This window comes from Trichoderma asperellum, chromosome 2 (assembly GCF_020647865.1).
Source record: "Trichoderma asperellum chromosome 2, complete sequence".
NCBI classification, from domain to species: Eukaryota; Fungi; Ascomycota; class Sordariomycetes; order Hypocreales; family Hypocreaceae; genus Trichoderma; species Trichoderma asperellum.
This window is the reverse complement of record NC_089416.1, coordinates 872,502-894,298: the sequence shown is the minus strand read 5'-3', so window position 1 is coordinate 894,298 and position 21,797 is coordinate 872,502. Positions and strand designations below refer to the sequence as shown.

Genomic DNA, 21,797 nt, shown 5'->3' with positions numbered 1-21,797 from the left:
CAGAGAGCTGACGTTAGTGTGGCGCTGGGCTTGAGAGAGCATCTCGTGACGCTCCAGATAGCAGCGTATTTGCAACGCGGATCTGCGTGACACGTGGGCTAGCAGGGATGGGAACCAAAACGCCAGCTGATGGGGTATTACTGGCCCTAGCCCGTTGGTATTCATACTATGTACACGGGTATGCAGTAGTGTGTCTGGAGACGGAGTGTGGTGCATACTGTATGGATTTCGTGCACCGAGGCCAGGGAAATACTCCGGACGAGGCGTTTGCATCAGTGCTGAACACGCAAGTTGCCGTGTGGCTTGGGCTGAACTGCACGGTCTGATGGAACAGACGGCTATTGCTTGCCGCTTGTGCCTCTTTTCGGATGGCGGATCGATGCTCTGCGTAGCAGATAGCAGGGACGTATCACAGATGGAGCAGAATATGGAGATAGACTGCTGCTTGACTGACAAAGGTCGCAGCAAATACTTCTCTGCCTGTACAAAGCAACAATTAGCCAATAGGTCTGATCTGCATGCATTGACGAATGATTCGTAAGATGAAAGGGTTCAGGAAGATATGATCTGCTTCATGGCTGCACTCCAAACCCGTTGGCAAGCATATTCAATTAGAGTAATTGGAGGTCCATACATCCTCTGGCAAGCCCCCACCCGCCGCGTTTTCCAGCGCGCGCAAGGGAGAGCTGTTCTGCCCCCAGAAGGACGATGAGCAAGCTGCATCGCGATATGATTGGCCACGAGCTCGCCATTGTCCGGAGATGTTGTTCCAGCGGCGCAATGCATTTGATGTTGCACTGTAGCGTGTCTACAGCGAGGTGGCATCACGTTGAGACATCGCACTGCTATCGCTATGTGCAGTTACTCCGCGCCCACATGCCGAGAAATCCTGGGGCTGCTCTGCATGGCAAACGATTAGCTCCTTGTCAACTGTGAAGGCCGCACGCTTTCATCTACTCCAGACGTAGCGAAACAGATGCAGCTCCCCTGTACTGTAGCGCCGCAACGGCACTCGCCCTCCCCAGCCATCTGGCTGACCGGCTTGTTGGCAGCTTGCAGCTCTATCCATCAAGGCTGTCTACTCGTCAGAGTCTCGAACCGGCATCCAACGAGCCAAGGCTTTCGGCCCCTCCCTTCAGCCCTTCAGCCGCTGCCCACCCACGTGTTTCACGTTAATGCCTGCGCCTGTGCATACTTTGCTCGTCGCCCAACGGTCAGCAATCAGCGTCAAGATGTCTTTTGTAGCAATGGCATGAATATTCACGCCTTATGGAACAATGGACGGGGAACCGCACTAGGATGCTCTGAGTAACTCTGCTCCGAAGCGAACAGCAAATGGATGCGAGGCACCACGAGCTTGCTGCTGCTAGCCGGTCGTCGCTGGGGCCCCAAACGACTAGCCGGCTCCATCACTAAGAAGAGCCTTCTGCGAATAAGGGTTCCATCATGTTGGCAGTCATTCAGCGTTGGTCAGCTCGCTGAATCCGCCGGACTCGCCGACCACTTCTCACCGGCGCCCCATGCTTGGCTCTCCACAGGGCACCGGGACCCGTCTGTCTCTCTTCGATGCACACGGGTGGCGAGCATAAAGAAGAGACAAAAAATCATCAAGTAGGGCTTGCGCTTGCTGAGCAAGCCGCTAGCGGGTGGCACGTTGATTCATCGAGCTTTTGAGGCATGGGAATGTGGCATGGGAAACTGAGACATGGTCAAGGGGAGCAAAAAAAGGTGTGCAGCTTCCAACGCCATTCCAGAACTCGCGGGTCGAGGCGAGCAAACTTGGCAACGTGGTACGCGCAGTAGTTCGTCTCCACCAACCCTCCATCAGCTCTCCGTCACTTACAGTAGATGCATGTGTGGTGCAAATCACTCCATTTACAGCATCACTGAGTATGGTAGGAGAGTAAAATAAAAAGATGCTTGAAGAGAAAAATAGATGCGGTATAGATGCAGTAGGCATACTTAGTGCCTGCATCTTATTCGAGTTACTGGTGGTCGCAGCGCTTGAAGCAGCGCTATCAATGCTGCTGCCGTTAGAGGTACTAGTAGGTATCTAGTACTGCCTATTTACATGCACTCTCAGATGGACTCTATATTGTATCAATTGCAACTCAAACGTGCAGCCAGTTTCAATAGATACCTAGGAGGTACCTGGGTAATCACAATCCCCCAGGCGGCCTTATCTATGTCACTTGATGGTCCTGATAAAGCTAAGGAGCTTGAACTCGATGGATGGCCGAGCTGAGGTCGGTCTAAATCGATTTCACCTCAATAGTGTCCAAGCTATCCGCCACCGGCGCAAATACTATGCGCAGCTTCTTCGGAGCATGCTGTTTCAAAGTCAATATATCACTCTTGGCACAAGGCAATAACAGAATCATACTCTGAACCTAGGCTCAAACAGTACAAGCAGCAGCAGCAGCAGCAGAAGCAGATCCTTTCCCCCTCTCCCCCATGTTTCCAGCCATCGGAACCAACAATGTGCGTCCACGCCGTCGGATGGATCTGCCCAGTGCTGCCGTCATATCATGCGAGTGAGCAGGCCAGCTTGCCATGGCAAATGGGCAGCACAAAACGGATCTCACGGGTGCTCCCTGCTGCCAATTGTGCGCCTCGCTTGCTCTCGCAGCTGCTGTTTTGTGCTCCCCTTGTCCTGTCCGCGGTCTCTGTATCGTCCAAAGCAGGCCCTGGATGCGACACACCGCCACTATTACTCTTACATGTGCGGCTCGTTCTGGCAATGTATTAATGCTTCCATTCTTCTGTGCTACTCTACTTGTCGTATGTGCTTGTAAATCTATGCAAGTGAGACTTCCTGCGACTCCCGTATCTGCACGCTGCGGCCTTGTTGGCATTCATCCATCTCGCCCGCTTCAACAAAGAAAAAGGATAAGACAGTGGCTTTGCAGCTCATCTCCCTTGCGTCATGTCGGAACCCATGCATGTCTGCTGGGACTATCAGGTACAAGTATGGGGGTGCTAATGGCATCTGGGCTTAGCATCGACTTGCTGCACATGCTGGGTGCTATCAAGCAACGGCCGAAGGGCTCTGCTCCAGTTTATTGACTCGTCAAGTCTCCCTGTGAAATGTCCACCAGAAGATGTTACAGGCGGGGACGCACATATTGACTCCGTGCTCGAGTATCCACTGGTTTATCGCTGGGCACAAGTAACAGCCTGCTCCGAGATAAATGCTTCTGTACCAATAATAATTGCCGCAGCAGCCGCATGTAGTATAGGAGTATGGTATCTATCTGTACCCAGTACCTGGGATTTCAGAGGCCGGCCACAAGCAACGCCGACATGGCACACGTACATGTATGCAATCTTCAAGCTCTGGCTGCTTTCCCTGAAACCCTCCCAGACGCAGCAGCATTGGCTAGAGCCCACATCATGGATACCTGTCGGGTACCTCTTGGGGGGACGGGTCCCTGCACCGCACCACTGCACCAGGGCAGGCTGCAGCTGCCACAGCGCTCGCCTGCTGAGGCTCCAGGGCCCTTCGCTGGCCACGGCCGCCGCGGCCGCGCTCTGTGCTGCCTCTACTGCCGGCGCATCTCCACTAATACAGGGCGTCCTCACCCACTAACGTTCTACCCCCGTTCCATCAAATCTCCCGCATCTTTTCGGGCTTGCTGGCTAGTCTGGGGCGAGCATTGATCATCGGCCTCTGCCTGCACCCTTGCCTGGCCGTCTCCTAGGCTAGACCAGGCTTGTTCTGCTCTCACGCTCACGCATCCTCGTCCTCGCAGCGTCCGCCTTTTGATTCCTTTCCTCTTCATCTCAGCTGCTGCTGCTTCTCAACTGCATCATCATCATCATCGTTGCTGCCGCCGTCGTCGTTGCGCCTCGAGAAAGCGCACGCCCGCCAACCCGCGAAACAAGCCGGCACTGGGGCCCCAGAACAGACCTCCGGCCAGCTTCACCACTATCAGAATCCGGTCAATTCGCCGCCTACCCACTCGTGCTAGTCTGCCCATTTACGACTCTGCGTGCTCCAAAACGCCCCCCCACTGGCCAGCCGATTCCTCGGCCACCGCTGAAAAAAGGACTGCCAGTCAAGCATTGGACTGCCATCTCCCGCAAACCGCGAACAGCATGACCTCTCGCCATCGTTGACGATACCAGCTGCACTTTCTCGCCCTCCAATCCTCCCTCGATCCTCATCATGGGCAACGGCCAGGGAAAGCCCGTCGACCTGACAGGCGAAGGTACGTGCAAAAACCCCCGAGCGAATCGCGGCCTACAGCGTCCCTCCCTCCTTTTGCCCGCTCCCACGTGTCTGGCGCGTGGTGCAAAGGTCGCTGGCCGCCCCCAAGAGGGCCAGAGAAGGCTGCCGCATCTCCATTTCCATTCTCGTGACCGAGTGCGCTGACCGAGGAAATTGTAAATAGCCAACCTCAACCACTTTCGCCTGCTACGAGTTGTCGGCCGAGGCGCCTTTGGCAAGGTCCGCATCGTCGAGCGCAAAGACACCAACCTGACATTTGCGCTCAAATATATTCGTAAAGATGAAGGTGCGCAAAAAAGCAACCACCAAGCGCTCTACCGTGCTGTTGAGCACAATATCTCATTTGCCCCTTGAATCTGCAGAGGGCCAGAAATGGCATAGCTAACTGATCGCTTTCTTTCAAATAGTTGTCAAGTCTGAAAGTGTTCGAAATATCATTCGCGAGCGACGAATGCTCGAGCATGTCAACCATCCCTTCATCTGTAACTTGCGCTACAGCTTTCAGGATATCGAGTACATGTGAGCTCCGCCCGCCAAGTGCTGCGCTGCCCAAATCCACGATATATACTGACAGCATTTCTACAAGGTACCTCGTGGTCGATCTCATGAGCGGTGGCGATTTGCGATTTCACATCTCCAGAAAGACCTTCACCGAAGAAGCCGTCCGATTCTGGATAGCCGAACTGGGCTGTGCTTTGCGCTATGTCCACAGCCAGAATATCATACACAGAGACGTCAAGCCAGACAATGTCCTTCTCGATGCCGAGGGGCATGTCCATTTGACCGATTTCGTAGGCTCCTCCCAAGATGTGAGATCATGGAAGGTGGCATAAGTTGACTGACTCTTTGCTTAGAACGTGGCCTCTGACATTGTTCCCGGGCGCATCATGACTAGCAAATCCGGAACATTGGCCTACCTTGCCCCAGAAGTCTATTCGGGCAAAGGATACGATATCCGCGCCGATTGGTGGTCATTGGGTGTCTTGTTCTATGAGTGTATTTACAACAAGGTATGCCTATGCTTCGCCCATCTCTCCCTGCGAATAGAAGAGAAGAAGCAGTATAGCTAAACTTCGCTCCAGCGACCTTTCGAGGGCAACAGCGAATCTTCGCTCAGCCAACAGGTTCAATTTTCTCAGCCAAAGTATCCCGTCACACAACCTCCCGTCTCGTTGACATGTCTTTACGCTATCCGTGCCGCTCTTGAGCCCAATCCCAACGCCCGACTTGGTTCTACATGGGAGAGCTTCATCTACAACGATTTCTTCAAAACCATCAACTTCGATTTGCTCGAGCAGAAACGCATCGAGCCTATTTTCGTTCCCTCATCGGACAAGACCAACTTTGATGCAACTTACGACTTGGAAGAGCTGCTGCTGGAAGAGGCGCCGCTGGAAGCTCGCGCAAGGCGACAGAAACCTAGAGAGCGATTAAAGGAAGACGCTACGGACCAGGAAATCCGCGAAGATGAGCTGTATAGAATGATTGAGACGGATTTCCGCCCATTCGACTATACCATTGCAGCCTACAAGAAGTAAGCTCGCAATTACCTCTTATCATCCAAACCAGCCAATCTCATGCTAACTCTGAAATAGAATTACGGCTTCTCAAGGCGAAGACGGAGATCCATCTTCAATGGAACCTCAGGCCATTACAACAGACGAAGTTACGCACGTGCCTGCGGTAAATGAGCCGCCGGTGACATATCCCCTTCCTCCCGTGGAACCAACCGTCAGCAACGATATGCGAGGAAATCCAAATCAAGCACAGTCCTCCGCATATCCTGGACAAACCCAATACGTACCCCGATCACCGCAAATGAGCAAGCGAGTAACCAGCCCTACTGGCGGGGTGCAGCTGACACTAGACGGCGGAGGCAGCTGGTCTGAGCTCGCTCGTCAAGACGCAACTCTTCCCAAGGATGCCAATACCGCCGCAGAATCCAAGAACGAAAGCTCCGGCGGTATGTTTGGATTCTTGAAGAGCAAGAAGGGAAGAAACAACAGCCCCAGGCCCAAGGAACGGGGTGTTTTGGGCAAAGAAGGGGCCAGAGTGGTCATTAGCTGAAGGGTCGAGATTGCGGCGTAATTGCGACATGACAGCTTCTATCTAGGACAACGAATCGGATGCGATACCCACGACGAAAACGAGTACGCGATACGGCTAACGGATTCACACGGAGTTAACGGAAGACGGATATTCTGAATTCTATGCGGGCCGGCTTGCATGATTGGACCTGGGATACTCGTGAGAATGAGAATCACTCAGGCCATGTCAACCAAGCGGAACGTACACCTCCATTTCCTTTTTCCACCTCACCTGGTTCGAGTCTGTTATGAAACGTCCAAGGAGGCATACGTATATCGTCTCTTTGACATTTTCATATCTCTGACGCCCGGCATGCCTTTTCGATCGTCGATACCTATCTCATTGTACTATATACTCTCCATTCTGAGGGGAAATTACATACGCACATCCCCAGGCCCTTTTCATCTTTTCATCTCTCTTTTTCAATTTTTTTTACTATCCTATTTCTTGGATAGAGCAAATTGTTTTGCTCTCGTTTCGACTTTTCATTGCTTCGAGCTTTTTTGGCGTTGGCATATCTTTAGACGCGGCACAGGGAAGAAACAAGCAGGCGGTTTTTAGCGGGAAACATCAAATGGTTTATCTGCATCATTCAGTAGTTGTACACACCATGAACAAACTTATTTTTGGACTCGCTCGGTCTAATATCACATAGACAGACAGAGTGTAGTTTTATGTAGCTGGCCATAATTATGATACAAATAACATATATGCATAACAAACTAAATACACGGGCGTGTCGCACGGTATGGCTGGTGATGACACATCTTCGCAGGGGATTCCAACGAGGTTTGTCGTGACGCATATGCTAGTGCAGTGTCAATGTGATTCTCAATCAATCAGTCCTACTATGTACGATAGTGACGAGATATAATGACGCAGTGGCTTGTTTTGCTTCGGCACTCATGAACTCGTGAGACCCCATGACTCGGCCCAAACTAGGCTAAAATGATCAGACAATCATGTATAAGCAAGATTAATCCCGAGAAAAAGGAAAACTCCGGGGTAAAAGATAAGGGGGAAAAAATCATTGGCTTGATAACCTTAAAAAAGGGTCAATGAACACATACGCCGCTTTTCCCGCGCGCGAGAGTTAGTTATCAAAGCAAATGGCACCACCCACTAAAAGAAAGAAGGGGGCAAGAAGAGAGACTGTGTTTTGAGCCCGTTGCCTAGAACGAGCTAGCTGGTTGAGTCGGGGGGGAACTTCCACTACAAATTCGCCACATGCATGGGATGGGGATGGGATGAATGATGTGAAGCGTTTTCCCGTGTTGGGGAATGCCGTGATTTTCAGTATTGTACGTATTGGGAGGTGCTAATTGTTTTTGAGGAAGAGGGGAGACAAACACGGAAAGAGAGAGAGAGAGAATGGTGAGAATCTAAAGAGTTGATGTCTTTATTTTCTGGATGATGTAGATGGCACGTTTATTCCAATGGCCTTTTGTTAGAGCAGCTTGCCTCTCCACATCATGGTTAGTCGTAGTATAACCGAGTTTCACAACTGCCGTCTCAGTTACGAATCTATCATAAGCGCAAAGAGATGAGGTTCCCAAGGTAAAAAATAGTAAGCATTCTTCCCACTATCCACAGCATATATATACCTGTAATTCCTAAAAGATATTGAAACAAAACTGCAGCAGCAAAAATAATCCAAGGGCCAATCGGCCTTGCGTGAACGAGTGATTTGATCCCCAAAATTGATTTCCGAGAAAAGGTAGCCTATATTGCAATACAAGAAAAAAGCTGAAGACCAGGATTTTTCAATGCAAGATAAAAAAAAAAGTATAATCATTCATAGTAGAGAGATAAAAACAACCAGTCCATAATCGTAAATGTCAAGAGAGAAAAAAAAATAGGAGTAAATGCACCAAATGATTAATGCTTCAAAAATCGACGAGATTGTCCTTTCGTCCTATATCCATCCAAATGCTTGAAAAAGCCCAGGGTCGCTGGCCTTGGCTACGCCCTTCTGTTTGCTCAAAACGCCATAATCCAGGGATTCTTTGTGTCCTCTTTATTCGACCGAAAATCGGTTTTTAAACGTACAAGTATGCGCCCAGTGTAATGCCATAAACTGCTGATAAATCATGGCATCACCAATGTCTCAGGCTTGGTCTTCTCTAGAGATATGCCCAGGCTCTCAGCCGAGCAGTCGGCCGCCTCTTTACCCATGTACTTCTTGAGAATAGAGTCGAAATCCTGCTCGGCAACAACGGGCCCGCTTCCAGAGCATTTGGCCTTCTTGGTCAATTCTGAGCACAAGCCATCCAGATCAAACTCGCCATTTTGCGCCTTGGGGCACGCCTGTAGCCTTTCCCTGTAACGAAAAATATTAGTATAACTGCATTGTTGTGATCATGTGATGTATGACATACCAGAGTTGATTACAGCTCATGTTCTCCTTTCTCGGTTCATCGTCAATCGCGTTCTGCTTGGCATCGATCTCATCGATGAGATTCAGCTTCTTGTGGTTTTGGTTCGGGCTGTTAGCCATGTTGTAAGGAGTGAAGAAATCGGCCTCAAGTGAGTCATTGAACAAGTCGTCAAATGTCGAATGAGTCATGACGTTTTCTTGTGGTTCACGATAATCGCCAAACAGCTGGGGGTCAAACTGGCCGCCGTTGTTCTGCTGGACAAGCCAGTCGAAGCTGTTATTGCTGAAATCAAGGCCAGTGAACTGGGAGAATGGCCCATCTACAGTAGACATGGACGGATGCTCCTCGCCAATGGTAGTCAGGGTATCAACAGGCTTGAAGCCCATGGGGGACTGGGTGAAAGGCTCAGGAGATGTGCCACACGATGAGCTTGCACCCACATTAGAGTGAGAGGAAGCCGACGGCGAGCTCGTGGTATTGTTTCCACTGTAGTTGACTGAGTCCACGCTGGCTCTTGATCCAGTGGCAGTAGAGCTGCTCATCGATGGAGTGTGCAAGCTGAACGGTCCTCCAGTGCTAAACTTGGCGAGATCTTCCTTGAACTGCGCATTCCTCGCCGCCTGCTGGGAGAATTGCGCCACACGGTCTATGTTGTTTTGGCTGGCCGCCGGGCTGGCTGTATGTTGGGAACTAGGGCTAATGGGCTGCGACATGGACTTGTGATGCGTCTTGGCAGGCGGTCCAGGGAGGGTGCCAAACTTGGGAAACTCAAATTGGAAGCTCACATCATTGATGTTGCTGACGGCTGCGGAGCCAAAGGGCTGGGCACGAGCTTGCTGTGGAGTAGATTTGTTGTTCACAAGCGACATCCTCTGCTTGTAATGGCTGAGCTCTGCAGTGATTCGCTCGACTTGAGCGCGAAGCATGCTGTTTTCATGATTGGCAGCCTCTGATGCCTTCTCCAATTCCTCAACCTTGGTCTCAAGATCCTTGAGGTGCTTCTCCTTTCTCTCTCTGAAAGCACGCTGAGCGGCTCGGTTTTGAGCCTTGCGCTTCTACAAGTAGATTTTTGTTAGTGAACAGACTTCTTCAGTTTCTAATAGGAACGGGAATGGACTGAGCGTACTGAAGTTGGTTCCGAGGTAAGCGGCTTACGGCCAGGCTTCTTAGGCACCTTGTCAGAGCTCTCGTGTCTCTTTGACTCATTGCCAGGACTAGCATCGTCTTCCTCGTCATCTGGGTGGCTTCTCTTTTCCGGGCTCTCGGTCTCAGTAGAATCAGATTTGGCGCTCATGGCGCTATCAGGCACATCGCCAATCATGTTGGCCTGGGCGGCCTCATTGGCAAAGGAGAAATCAAAACCGGAGTCATCAAAGTCGTAGTCGTAGTTGTCGAGGAAGGGGCTCTCCTGGAACCCAGCGCTGTCAAGGCTCTGAAGGGGGTTTGGCTTGAAAGAAGTGGGAGACAACGAAAGTCCACTCTTCAGATTCGATTGCTGCTGCTTGTTCGCATTGAGAGCCGTGAAGAGGAGGTTCTGTTGCTGCGGGGTCAGGAAGAAATTTGGTGGCAATGACGAGCCACCTCCAGTACCGGTTGTGGCCATTTCGACAAGAGTCCAGAACAAAGATCGAAGGGGAAAAGAAGCAGAGCAAAATCCAGTTCAAATGGTGATATTGCTGCCACGAGGACTGCAGACCAGAGCGCCAATCTCTGTCAGTCCTTCAGCGCAATCTCGCTCAGTTCCAGTCGGTAGCCGCGGGTGGCGGGGATATGATTTGAAATGCGAGACGCTAGGCGCCAGAGGTCCAGGGACAGACAGGAGTCTCAAGAGCAGAGCAGCAGGAGGGGACAATACGAGTAGATATCAGATGGACGAACACGCAGATGGACGGCAAAAACGCTGCCTGGGAATGCGTCGCAGGAGATGCGGCCAGGACAATGTCGTGCTGATGATGGTTGCTGGTTGGCGGAAGGTGATGGCTGGGAGGCGAATGCGAGAAACTTGTTGGTAGCGCTCCCTGCACGGTATCGTTTTGCTCTAGCAGCCAGTGTGGAGCCCCGCGGATGTAAGGGAAGACAGACGACTTTTTTTGCTGCCTGAGTCAGAAAAGGTCTTCTAGGCGCTTCCGTGCGCTGGCAGAGACAGGCCGTGACGGCGGCACGAAGGGGCTCTGCGCACTGTGGCCTCGTGCAGCAACAGAGAGGGGACGAATGGGCAGACAAAATGGCCGGATCGATAGCATGTTTGCAGTTCCATGAGGAATCTTGATGCATTTGTAAGCGGCCAGAAGGGCGGGGAGCGCTACAGACGCTGGCTCCGGCTCTTCAGCCCGCTTGGCGTGCGCCAATGGGGTGTTTGGCTAGCGCCCGCCTAGGTCGGCCATTGGACCGTTCTAGAGGGCCCCCTCGGCCTGACCGCTCGCCGCACTGCCCCGACGGCACGGTGTCGGTCCAGAGGCCCTGCCAGACTTTGTCGCACGCCGTGCAGCGCGCACTGTGTTGTGCCTGGATGGCCTCTGATGCCGGTATCAAGCTCGTGTCTTGCTTACGGGATGCGCTGGGGAGTCAACCGGACGGCAGTTCCTGCGGTCGATGGATATGGACGAGCAACACCAGCAACAGATACATAGATAGATAGCCCGCTGCTCCCATCCTCCCATCCCCGTGCCGACTTGGACATCTCGTCATCTCCTGTTTGCATATCCGGGCACCATCACGCCCTAACAAAGCTCTGCCCTCTGAGGCCCAAGACCGCCCTCCTCTGCGGTGTCTGCTCGCTGCATACAGCCAATACTACGGGTTACGCACTTTTACCTCCAAGACATGGGCAGCCAGGGATACCTGCCCGTCCATACGAGTTCGGCACATACATGTCTGCTACTTGTTAAGCAAGCACGGCAGCGTCTTGCACCTCCGTATCCGGCGTGTATACGTGAATTGGCCGTTAACTGCGAGATACAGTGCTAATCCAGCCGTGTCAGCTTGTGCTCCTTTCGGCATTTGCGCATTGTCCGACCCGAAACCTCTAAGAAACTGCCGATTAAACCCAGTGCTCACTGCCACTGTGTCTTCTTCGCCCTGCTCGAGAAATTGGCCGTATCACCCCTCATCCGCTCAAGCTATGAGCACCCAGCGATAATACACGCCATCGTCAGTAATCTGCACAAAGGTACAGCGGCCCGTCGCCCCCCCCATGAGGTGATATGCCAGTGCACGCACGCTAAGTCTGGTGGTCAAGCACTGATTGCCACTTATACGCGGGACCCTTTTTCTCTCTCGCAACTCTGGTCAGACCGCAGGGGGTCGCAACAGCGCCCTTCCGGGAGGCTAAGCCCAGCAAAGCATAGAGGCACCACGGCGAGGATTCACCACGCCCGCTTTGTTAGCTGCCTGCCTGCCAAAGACCGCACAGCCATACGGCGCTTACTGCAATCTCCGCCTTAACTGAAAGCTGTTGGGTGGAGATAAGGGAGCAGTTCTGCACCCCATTCCGGAAAAAAAAGACCCTGACCCGAATAACACCGAAAAGTGGGTCTCTTCTTGGCAACATGCTCTGAGCTTTGAATCTTTTTTGGTCTATACGCTGCATGCGCCGCTAATCATACTTCAGATCCTTCGCAAACTATTGCGATAGTGATTCAAAGTGGTACGAATAACACAATGGATGCGTACCTAGCTGCAACATTTGGGGAGAGCATCGGGCAGCTGCCATTACCACTACGGTTTAGGTTATGTTGCACGCAAAACCGCCACTGTTACTGCTACCAGCTACCCCGCTGCGAAGCCGAGGATTGGCAAATGGCTAGCTGAATAAGGCTATTTCTTCCATACGGATTCTGTCTTTCCTGTCCGTTATCAGTAGTTGACCATTTTCCCATTGCCGCTAGTATATGCGCAATTAACTTTCTAGTCACCGTATACGAAGAAACCTGGCGACGATAGACTCACCGCGACGAAGCACATGATAAAAAGACAGGTTGGCAGCAGTTATTTGATACATGACATGCAGATACGATGGTTACGAATTACCTTGCCTAGAGCGAGCCACGCATGGCTCTTGAACATTTTGCGGTTGTTTTCTCCACCAATTGAGCAGCACAGTTATCCTGCGAAGCACTTGCAAGGCCTACAGTCCTCTTTTTACAGGTCGTAACAAATTCACGCATATTTATCATCGGACACGGGAGAGAGAAATGAAGTGTGCGAAAATTCAATTCATATCAATTCATGCCTGGTAGACTACAGGCTTCCATCGCTATGATCCGTTCCGAACGCCATTGAAGGCCTCGAGGTCCTTCATCCCTATTTAGTTGTTTTCAGCCAGCTGCTTGTGAGCTTCGGCCTTGCCATTGTGCGTTGATTCGTCAATTTTGTCGCCGACGGCATCCTTGGCTGCGGAAAGACTGCGAGTTGTCAGCAGACTGCACTATGAGCTACGGATTTTCGGGATATTTGCTCCGGCTTACCGAGTGGAAACATTGACATTGTCGTTCTTGGCAATCTCCTTGTTGGTCTCCTTGCTAGCACCAGAGGCAGCGCCCTGAACGGTCTCAGCGACGTAGTTGAAAGCTTGCTTGGCGGTCTCCATTTTGAAGTGTTGTGGTAGGTATTAAACCGAAAGTGAGGTGGTTGATTGTGTTGTTGGGTGATGAGATGTGATTGTGACTGAAGTTGTGATGATGAGAGAAATAATTTTGATCAACAGGGGAAATCTCGAGGTATAAATAGATAAAAGCAAGGTCGTCCAAGCCACGGTATCTCACCAGTAAGTCCACTTTACGATTCATTCAGGACATTTTCCATGTCCTGAAAACATGTCCCTGTGGCCGTTGGTAGTCGCTCTCAGGAACACTTGAGATGCAATTGGCAGCGAATCTGCGGTATAAGTGGGTCAAATGGCGCCCTCAGCCAATGATAGCAGCGTATGTACGTCATTATACGATCCCGTAGCCAAAGCTTAAATCAATTCTACTCCACAATTTCCACTCTGGGGAGCGATGACGCAAGAAAATGATCGCTGCATCTTGGTTTTTGAAGGAGATCGAAGATGAGGCTTGCAAGCAGCCCGCGTCGTCCTGTGAGGCTATCGAGAACAAGGAGACGACGGGGTCATTCTAGCTCAAGGCATGGAGCGATTTAGTAGATCTTGGTTTCTGGAGTAAATGCCCCTAACATGCATGATGACGGCATAGACTCGTCACACCAAAGGGGTTCTACAGGATCCTGGTGTAGTCAATTAGCTGGACAGCATGCACTTCTATGAAAGTTGTCACCCAAAATGATGCCAAAAACCGTTATTACGGCATTGAAAACTATTATTAGCTATACTCTATCTATATGGCAAGACAAACATTGCTAATCTTCCGATCTTGTACACCAACGCTTCGTAGATAAGCTATAGGCTGCAATTTATCGTACCCGATCTCAGCGGGCCGAGATTGATCCAAGCATCGACGCTTCACATGCATCGGTCTAGAGTGCAGTAATTGTCTCGGATAAGACCAAAAAGTTGGCAGAGCATCCGGGTATATGCCAAGGCAGTCGTATAACCGGTTTAAGCCGCATACGAAGTCTTGCAATGCCTTGAATATCGCCTTCAGCTATGGATCCCCAGCTGGACCAGATAGCATCAACTGGCGGCTTACTCGAGAGTATCCATCTATTGGGTCACGAGGGGCCGGCGATGTGAACTTTTGCGCCACGAAATCCGTTATACTATTCGTTTAGGTGAGAACCAGGTTGTGAATGGCAAAGTTGGAATGAATCGAATGTAGGTGGTTTGCGTATACTAGTATCTGCATTGGTCGTAAATTTAGGATATAAAGTGTGCCCAATATAATACGCCTCTTCACTAACAGTAAAAAAAAAGGTAATTTAAAATGAGTAAAGAAAGGAAAAAGAAAATACAGCGCGCAGGACGAAGAATATGATGCAATTTTGGCTTGCTGTATTTTGATCGCCTTTGGTATCTATCTGCAACAGGTTGTTATATATTCCAAATGGCTGTCGGGCCAGTGTTAATAATTTGAATACCAGTGATACAAGCTATATCAATTTGATGCGGCAGTGTACCACTTTCTAAACCTATTCCAAGATTAAATGTACCGGTACATATAACGTGTAAGAGGAGGGGACAATCCATGCACACTACACTTAAAACAGTACTACATACTTCTAAATCCAATGCTCGCTTCAAGTTCACTACCACTACCCTTTTGTATGACCAGAATACGTGACTATTCAGTTACGTTACATAGCTAGGATGTATTAAATCTCTTATTGATAGAAATGGATAATTTTACAGAGGAATGCTGCAAAAGCACTCGGCATGGGACTCTATTTTGGATTCTACAGGGTAGACCCTGAGATCTAACGGCTTGGCTGCATAGTCACGTGATGCAGCCTGCACCCCCGCCCACCCACCTCTAACGCAGGAGAGGAGATCCGTTAGCCTCGTTAACCAACGCCAGTTCAGCTGTGCTGACCTCCATATCCACCTCTGAACAAGCTCCGAAACACATACTGGCTCTTCAATAAGGGGGCAGAGAGCTCAAAGTTTTGTTCAGATCCCGCACCGTCACCGGACTCGGATCGCTTACACCATGGATCTCGCATACGACCATATCCAGGAAGAAGCCTATACTAAGAATACCGAAGAGTCGGGGGAAAGCTCGAAGCAGGACCAGTCGCAAAATTCTCTGAACAATGACATCCAGGAAGCTTACAAGGCCATATCTGCAAGCCCATGGGGTGCCAAGATTGGAGGATTCTTTGGAAATGTGATTAAACAGGTATGATAACCAGAGTGTAGCCGCATCACCGCTATTTGCAGTCGATACTGATGTGGCTGTAGGGCGAATCGGTCTACACCCAAGCTTCAAAGGAGTTTGCAGAGGTCGGCGAAGATGCGCAGAAGGGATTTACTAGTCTGCGAGAAACTATCGTCAATAGAACTCGTTCTCTCTCTCTGACCACCATCATCCCCGACATGTCTGCTGGCAATGACGCCGAAGAAAGCCAGAGGACACCGACTAACACAACGGCTCCGGCGACTGGGGATGGCTCCTCTGCACAAGAGTCCGAAACTGTGCTTACGCGACTAAGGACCGAGGCTTCAAAGCGCTTGAAGGATCTTCAACGCGCTGAAGATGCTGCAGACGAAGCTTTGCTTAAATTTGGAAGCAACATCCGAGATTTTCTGCGAGATGCGATTAGCGTTGCACCTCCAGATGAGTCGGCCGAAAGTAGCCAAGTCATGTTTGAGAGCAAGGATGCCCAGGGAAAGCGGGTGATTCACACTTCGAGATTCGACGCACAGCTTCATGTTATCCACACATCGACAGAGAGCTTTACCAAAGATCCATCTGCCTTGGAATACGAACAGTGGACTGAGGGTTTTGATATTGATAAAAAGACGGAGGACATCAGCGGCGACTTGGCAAAATACCCCGAGCTGCGCGCAACTATGGAGAAGCTCGTCCCCGACCAGATTCCTTACGCCGACTTCTGGAAGAGATATTACTTCCTTCGTCACGGCATTGAGACAGCTGAATCTAGACGAAGGGATCTCCTCAAAGGTAAAGTGCTGCGAAACAATGCTTTGTATTTGCTGTATTGTATCTTCTATTTATCTGGTTTCATAATTCTGACATTCTACTAGCTGCATCCGCTGAAGACGAAGTAGCCTGGGATGACGACGATTCAGAGGAAGAGGAAGATGATTCGGAAGAAGACGAAGAATCTGAGAAGCCTGCCCCCACCAAGAAGTCGATTGCCAATGTCAAGGGAAAGAAGCCCGCGTCTGTGGCTTCATCGACCACAATCCAGCCGCCGAAGCCTGATGAGTCGAGGAAATCTAACGATGAAAAATCCGAAGCTGAAACCGACGCTAGCTATGATGTTGTCGGCGCGGCCTCAGGAAAGACGAGCCAGCTACCAACCCAGACACCAAATAGCCCCAAAGACCCCAAGAAAAAGGGGAAGAGCGAAGATAGTGACGAGGAGGATGACAGCGACGAGGATAGCGAGGGCGAAGACAGTGACGAAGACTGGGAATAATTCTGCGCCGCATCTACTCCATATATCTGTGTGCATAATTTGTTTCCTAGCACTTGGGCAATTTGGCGTTTGGCTTTGCTATCGCTTATTCGGTATGTCGAGTCTGCACAGCGTTGTGGTGTACCTATTGTTTTTGGATTATGTCGAGTGGGATGTCCTCCCGTGGCGATAGCTTCCTCGCCCAGGTTTTCTGCTATCCTAGGTCTACCTCTTTTTCTTGGTGACCATGGTAAAGCCATCCTCGTCGACTTCCGGGGCAGGCTTTTCCTTACGGACAGGCACCAGTGGTGGTGCCTCGTCCATTTCCACATCACCTCCGTTGTCTCCATCGTCCTCGTCGCTGTCTCCAGACTCCCAGTCTGTATCCTGGTCCTGATCCTCGGCTTTCTTAAACATTTGATCCACCTTGTTGCCCTTCCGATTCGCGAATCGTTCGTTCAGAGTCTTGACCTCATCGTTAAAGTCGCCGATGGCGCACTGTGATCTCGCTTTGACAATGGATCTGGCAACTTCCAAACCAGAATCATCGTCGATGTTGACCTCGAACTCGTCGATCATCACTTGCAACAGCACTGTCTCGACGTCTTCCATGTCCGGTTCGTCAGCGGCATTGGTGGCCTTGGTGGTCTCGCCGGGCTGCGCATCGGTAAATTCAGAAAAAAGATCGACAACGGCACCAGCAAACCAATCCCGTTTGTCTGAAGAGTCAGGTCCTCCCCAGTTATTCTGCACCGCGAGGGTCAGGGCCGGCCATAGGTGTAGGGCGCATGCGACGGCTTGTTCGAAGTTGGACTGCCGGGTTGCTGTAATTATTCAGGGTCAATAAAAAGATGCTCCAAGATCTGATTATCATTCTATATCCCACTCACCAGCCGGCGGCAGCTCTGTCGCGTCTGTAGATGCCATGATTGTTGATGATGAATGTACTAAGCGGGGATATGGAGGGGCTCAAAATGGCCATGAGCCTGCATAAAAATTTTGGTGTTTTTTTTTTCCAATCTCATCCACTGTGTCTCTGTGCTACATTAGGCGCGCACGGACCACTAGCCTGAAGCTAGGTAAGATGTGCAACTAGTACTAATACAGCAGTGGTTTTCCCTAGCCGATATTATTCGTGGACTGTGGGCCAAGACTGTCCCTTGCCATATGGCATGACATCATGCCCCTGATGGCAATGTTATTTCTTGGCCAAGCTCCCGTTAATACTTGCGTGGCGGCCTCGTTCTCAGGAGGTTCCTCAGAAACCCGAGATCCGAACATATCGATGGACCTGGCGGGCAAACGAGATCGATATGAACAGGCTCAACACGACTTCCGTATCATTGGCTGTGACGCCAACAGTAGTGACGACCTTGTTTGCACACGTAGGTTAAGCTCCGTGGCACCGGATCTGGCTCCGATGCTGTTATTTGCTTCAGAGTTTCGACAGATTGTGTTGATGCGTATGATTCGCTAACCCTTATTTCTTGGGAGGAACTTGTAGTACATTAACAAAAAGAGCTTGAAAGAGCACCCTACCACACATCTGTCGTACGATGAGGGACTGCATCTAATTCGATCGTTCCTCGAATATGCCTCTCATCACACTGTCGAAGAGATCCAGGGATTCACATCACAATGGGTTCCGCATCCGCAATGGGTTAAGCTCGAAACTGTTACAATTCCCGACGAACACCTCGGCCGAGCAGCAGAATTGATCGAAGAAGAGCTGGGACCCGATGGCATCCGTCAAGTAGGCGGTAGGAAGTGGTGGCATTGGCGAGGACCGAAAGGCCCCATGGAAGCCGAGTGGATTGAGATGCGTTCGGATGCTAATGAGCGCAAGAAGAAGAATGAACCGCTGCGCCGTGTGATGCTTTACGTGCATGGAGGCGCCTATTATTTCGGGAGCGTCGATGAGCACCGATATCAAATGCAACGTCACGCGAGAAAGCTAAAGGCTCGAGTCCTTGCTCCGCGGTACCGACTGGCCCCTCAATATCCATTCCCGTGTGGCCTTCAGGATTGTATAGCGACTTACCTGTATCTCCTGTCGATCCAAGACCCCACCACGATCATACTGGCTGGAGACTCGGCAGGCGGCGGCATGGTTTTGACCATGTTGTGCCTTCTTCGAGATCAAGGCATTCCACTGCCTGCTGGAGGCATCCTTATTAGTCCATGGGGTGACTTGACTCACTCATTCCCCAGTGTCGCTGGTGATGCGCCGTTAGACTACATACCCCAATCGGGATTCCACCATAAGCCATCAAAGGCCTGGCCACCACCAAATGATGACGACGAAAAGATGATTAAAGCGGAGGTAGAAAAGCGAAAGAAGGGCGATAAAAAGAAGAATGCACCGCCTACAGCTGAGCTAGAGCAGAAACGGCAGGCTCCCGTAGCTCCGCTGAGCGATGGAGATGTTAATATTCAATTTGACAGTGGCGGTATCCATGCTGAGACGGAAAAGTTTCTAACTGTTACAATTGATGGAGAACTGGTTACCATAAAGGACCAGATTCAGGTGAGCTCGGCTGCTTGTGTGACTGTGATGGAATTGGTATTTGTCTAACACTTTGCTAGATGTATACAAAAAATTCCCTTCTGGCACATCCGCTGGTGAGCCCCGTCATGCAACCAACGCTTGGTGGGCTACCGCCTCTGCTGATTACAGTCGGTGGCGGCGAGATCCTTCGTGATGAGCAGATTTATCTCGCGCATAAGTGCGCCAATCCGGCAAAATATGCACCCGCGGACGAGGTCTTGACGGAACATGGAAGAAGGCTACTTGCCAAATACAAACCCACCTATGTGCAGCTTCAAGTATGGGACGACCTGTGCCACGTTGCCCCAACTCTGAGCTTCACTAGCCCTGCCAAGTACATGTTTAGATCCATTGCGCAGTTCGGTGCTTGGGCCTTAGCCCGTGCGCAGAATAGAGACATTGAGATTATGGATGACGATGACATTTCCGTTATTACGAGCTCTGGCTCTGACACGGAAGCTGGGCGAGACGAACAAGAAGGGAGCCAAGAAAGGCAACCAAAGAATGAAACCATGCCCACTGAAGTTGGAAGAGCTGGAGACCCCCTTCCGGCGTTTAAGAATCACATGATTAGGCAGCGAATAGCTCGCAATGGCACCATTTTGCCTCTCCCTCTCGAAGAAGAGCTCCCAGGCTGTACAATGAAGCCTAGTGAGATTGGAGTTATTAAAGAAGGCCCTGTTAAGAAGTGGCTAGAAACTAAACACTTATACGACAACAGGTATGCTAGCGCAAAAGCCAAAACACACAAAAAGCTCATCAAAGAGATGATTGCTGGGTATAAAGACTTTGGCGCAGATGAACATCCGCCTCCCAGTGCCTTGGCCGGACGAATACCTATGGATGCTGAGCTGCGGGCAGGCAAGAGAAGGAGAAGCTTTGGCTTGGCCATATGGTCGCTTTGGGGATCAAAGCATGACGAGCAGACCGTGGAAAGAGAGCAAAGAGCCAACCACGAGCCTGAGATGATGGCTGTCACTCCAAATGAGACCAATGGTGCGCCGTTGCATTCTGAAAAGCCGGGACATAGCCGAAGACCCTCTCGCCAGCGGATTGTGCGAGATGAGCACCAAACTAGCAATGAGGAGATTAACGACGAAACCCCTGTAGCGCAGCTGATCGCTAAGCGCCGAGAGCAGGAGGCTGCTCACGATGGCCTTCTTAGCCCGGACTATTCCCCTGAAACCGGCGTGGCTGGGAAAAGGCCGTTCCTTGACGGGATTGCTTTGCCGTTCAGCATAAAGAACGACGCAGAAACGGCAAGCATGATTACACTGAACTCGGCTATGACTCCTGGCTCGCGAGCTATGAGCCCAGAGCCGGCAATGCAGTTCGCTAGCGTACCAGACCCAAAAGGAGATTTGTTCGATGAGAAATGTCCATCTACAAATGGGCTGGTTGACAAGAATGAGGATGAGCTGGCCGAGGTGCAGCGTCCTGGAGTAGAGACTTTTGTTACGGCGCAAGAAGACTTGCCACAGGTAAAGATAGAGACTTGAATAAGAGATGGAGCGTTTGCAAGCACTTGGTGGAATGTTAAGAATTTTGCTTAGAGTTAGAAAGATTGGGAAGGGAGAGAGACAGCAAGCAAGCATTGTTTAGCGATATCCAATCCACGTATATAGTGGCGCCATAATTTAATTTGAATTTGAATTTTACTTCTTTTTGTATTGTTTGTTTAGACACTGTGACTAAGGGCACAATTCTGGCCATGTCATCCTTCTTTTTCCCTCGTTCGTTTCTATCCAACTTCATCATACATGGTAGTGGTACAATGTTCACAGGGTGTGGTATATACAGCTTCAGCAGAATACCCTTGACTTCCGCTGTCGGTTTGTTCGTAGAGTTGAAAAAAAAAAAGGCTTCTTTCGAACAGGCAGTGTTTAGCTATGCCTTTGTTTGATTCTTCCTCTTCCTCTTCGTCTTTGTTTGCAGATGGGGGGGTATTTCATTTCGTGAGGGGTGAATTCGACTTAGTCAACGCCGTTGTATCGCTTCCATTGCTCGACGTAAAAGTAAGGATCCTGAGGTCCTTTGGACAGGCCCTTGTAGTCACCGGGCTCGGATCGCACTTCTCGGCTCACAAAGGGAGTGAGCTACACAGTTTCAGGATTAGTTGCTTGCCTTTTGCTCATTCATCCGCGAGGCTCCATTTACGTGCTGCGGAAAGACTGGGCAATCGTACCTTGGACTCGCTGAGGTTCTGGGGAACAACATAGGTGCGGACCTTGCTCCACTCAATGATATAACCACCGTACTTTGTGTGTCGACCCATGGATCCAGTTCGGTTTCCCTTGTAGAAGCCACGGCCAACATCCTTGGTTGTGAGCTTAAGATGGCGGTATTTGCCCACGCCGAGGATTTGTGTGGGCCTCATGGTCGCAGAATCGGTTTATCTGAGAATGTCAAATCGAAAAGGGGCGTTCGTATCGCACCGCTCAGCGGGCTTTTGATTGGCAATCGTGGTTTGGAGAGAGTAGTCGTAGATGTTAGCTTTGATGGTTTGCGCATTGAA

General features: G+C 50.6%; 7 protein-coding genes across 7 annotated transcripts; 3 read left to right on the top strand and 4 right to left on the bottom strand.

Annotated features, from left to right (window-relative positions):
* Nucleotides 1–3,634: 3,634 nt before the first annotated feature.
* Nucleotides 3,635–7,075, top strand: TrAFT101_002603 (uncharacterized protein). The gene is made up of 7 exons (XM_024904909.2): nt 3,635–4,211; nt 4,395–4,517; nt 4,639–4,750; nt 4,818–5,022; nt 5,086–5,241; nt 5,314–5,765; nt 5,827–7,075. The coding sequence occupies exons 1-7, from the start codon at nt 4,169–4,171 to the stop codon at nt 6,296–6,298; spliced, it is 1,563 nt and encodes a 520-aa protein (XP_024763722.1). The 5' UTR covers nt 3,635–4,168; the 3' UTR covers nt 6,299–7,075.
* A 621-nt stretch (nt 7,076–7,696) lies between these two features.
* On the bottom strand, nt 7,697–10,924 carry TrAFT101_002602 (uncharacterized protein). Its single transcript, XM_024909490.2, has 3 exons — nt 9,824–10,924; nt 8,698–9,752; nt 7,697–8,639 (listed from the first exon to the last, which is right to left on the bottom strand). Exons 1-3 carry the CDS (start codon nt 10,298–10,300, stop codon nt 8,408–8,410), a joined length of 1,764 nt encoding a protein of 587 aa, XP_024763721.1. The 5' UTR covers nt 10,301–10,924; the 3' UTR covers nt 7,697–8,407.
* Nucleotides 10,925–13,003: 2,079 nt separating this feature from the next.
* On the bottom strand, nt 13,004–13,285 carry TrAFT101_002601 (uncharacterized protein; the record flags this gene model as incomplete). Its single annotated transcript, XM_024899484.1, has 2 exons — nt 13,004–13,100; nt 13,164–13,285. 2 exons carry the CDS (start codon nt 13,283–13,285, stop codon nt 13,004–13,006), a joined length of 219 nt encoding a protein of 72 aa, XP_024763720.1.
* Nucleotides 13,286–15,299: 2,014 nt separating this feature from the next.
* TrAFT101_002600 (uncharacterized protein) lies at nt 15,300–16,755 on the top strand (the record flags this gene model as incomplete). The annotated part of the gene is made up of 3 exons (XM_024906065.2): nt 15,300–15,488; nt 15,551–16,274; nt 16,358–16,755. The coding sequence occupies 3 exons, from the start codon at nt 15,300–15,302 to the stop codon at nt 16,753–16,755; spliced, it is 1,311 nt and encodes a 436-aa protein (XP_024763719.1).
* TrAFT101_002599 (uncharacterized protein) lies at nt 16,169–17,741 on the bottom strand. Its single transcript, XM_024899482.2, has 2 exons — nt 17,625–17,741; nt 16,169–17,558 (listed from the first exon to the last, which is right to left on the bottom strand). The coding sequence occupies exons 1-2, from the start codon at nt 17,659–17,661 to the stop codon at nt 16,960–16,962; spliced, it is 636 nt and encodes a 211-aa protein (XP_024763718.1). The 5' UTR covers nt 17,662–17,741; the 3' UTR covers nt 16,169–16,959.
* Nucleotides 17,742–18,047: 306 nt separating this feature from the next.
* On the top strand, nt 18,048–20,781 carry TrAFT101_002598 (uncharacterized protein; the record flags this gene model as incomplete). Its single annotated transcript, XM_024909489.1, has 3 exons — nt 18,048–18,119; nt 18,239–19,261; nt 19,321–20,781. The coding sequence occupies 3 exons, from the start codon at nt 18,048–18,050 to the stop codon at nt 20,779–20,781; spliced, it is 2,556 nt and encodes an 851-aa protein (XP_024763717.1).
* A 173-nt stretch (nt 20,782–20,954) lies between these two features.
* Nucleotides 20,955–21,751, bottom strand: TrAFT101_002597 (mitochondrial 54S ribosomal protein mL41). Its single transcript, XM_024899506.2, has 2 exons — nt 21,468–21,751; nt 20,955–21,378 (listed from the first exon to the last, which is right to left on the bottom strand). The coding sequence occupies exons 1-2, from the start codon at nt 21,657–21,659 to the stop codon at nt 21,256–21,258; spliced, it is 315 nt and encodes a 104-aa protein (XP_024763716.1). The 5' UTR covers nt 21,660–21,751; the 3' UTR covers nt 20,955–21,255.
* Nucleotides 21,752–21,797: the final 46 nt, after the last annotated feature.

Coding starts and splice junctions, on each gene's coding strand:
- TrAFT101_002602 (XM_024909490.2), bottom strand. CDS start 10,300: ATGGCCACAACCGGTACTGGAGGTGGCTCGTCATTGCCACCAAATTTC. Junction 9,753..9,823: donor TTACCTCGGAACCAACTTCA/GTACGCTCAGTC, acceptor ATCTACTTGTAG/AAGCGCAAGGCTCAAAACCG. Junction 8,640..8,697: donor ATGAGCTGTAATCAACTCTG/GTATGTCATACA, acceptor TTTTCGTTACAG/GGAAAGGCTACAGGCGTGCC.
- TrAFT101_002597 (XM_024899506.2), bottom strand. CDS start 21,659: ATGAGGCCCACACAAATCCTCGGCGTGGGCAAATACCGCCATCTTAAG. Junction 21,379..21,467: donor AGAACCTCAGCGAGTCCAAG/GTACGATTGCCC, acceptor GAAACTGTGTAG/CTCACTCCCTTTGTGAGCCG.
- TrAFT101_002603 (XM_024904909.2), top strand. CDS start 4,169: ATGGGCAACGGCCAGGGAAAGCCCGTCGACCTGACAGGCGAAG. Junction 4,212..4,394: donor CGTCGACCTGACAGGCGAAG/GTACGTGCAAAA, acceptor AATTGTAAATAG/CCAACCTCAACCACTTTCGC. Junction 4,751..4,817: donor TTTCAGGATATCGAGTACAT/GTGAGCTCCGCC, acceptor CATTTCTACAAG/GTACCTCGTGGTCGATCTCA.
- TrAFT101_002599 (XM_024899482.2), bottom strand. CDS start 17,661: ATGGCATCTACAGACGCGACAGAGCTGCCGCCGGCTG. Junction 17,559..17,624: donor GACAGAGCTGCCGCCGGCTG/GTGAGTGGGATA, acceptor GAATAATTACAG/CAACCCGGCAGTCCAACTTC.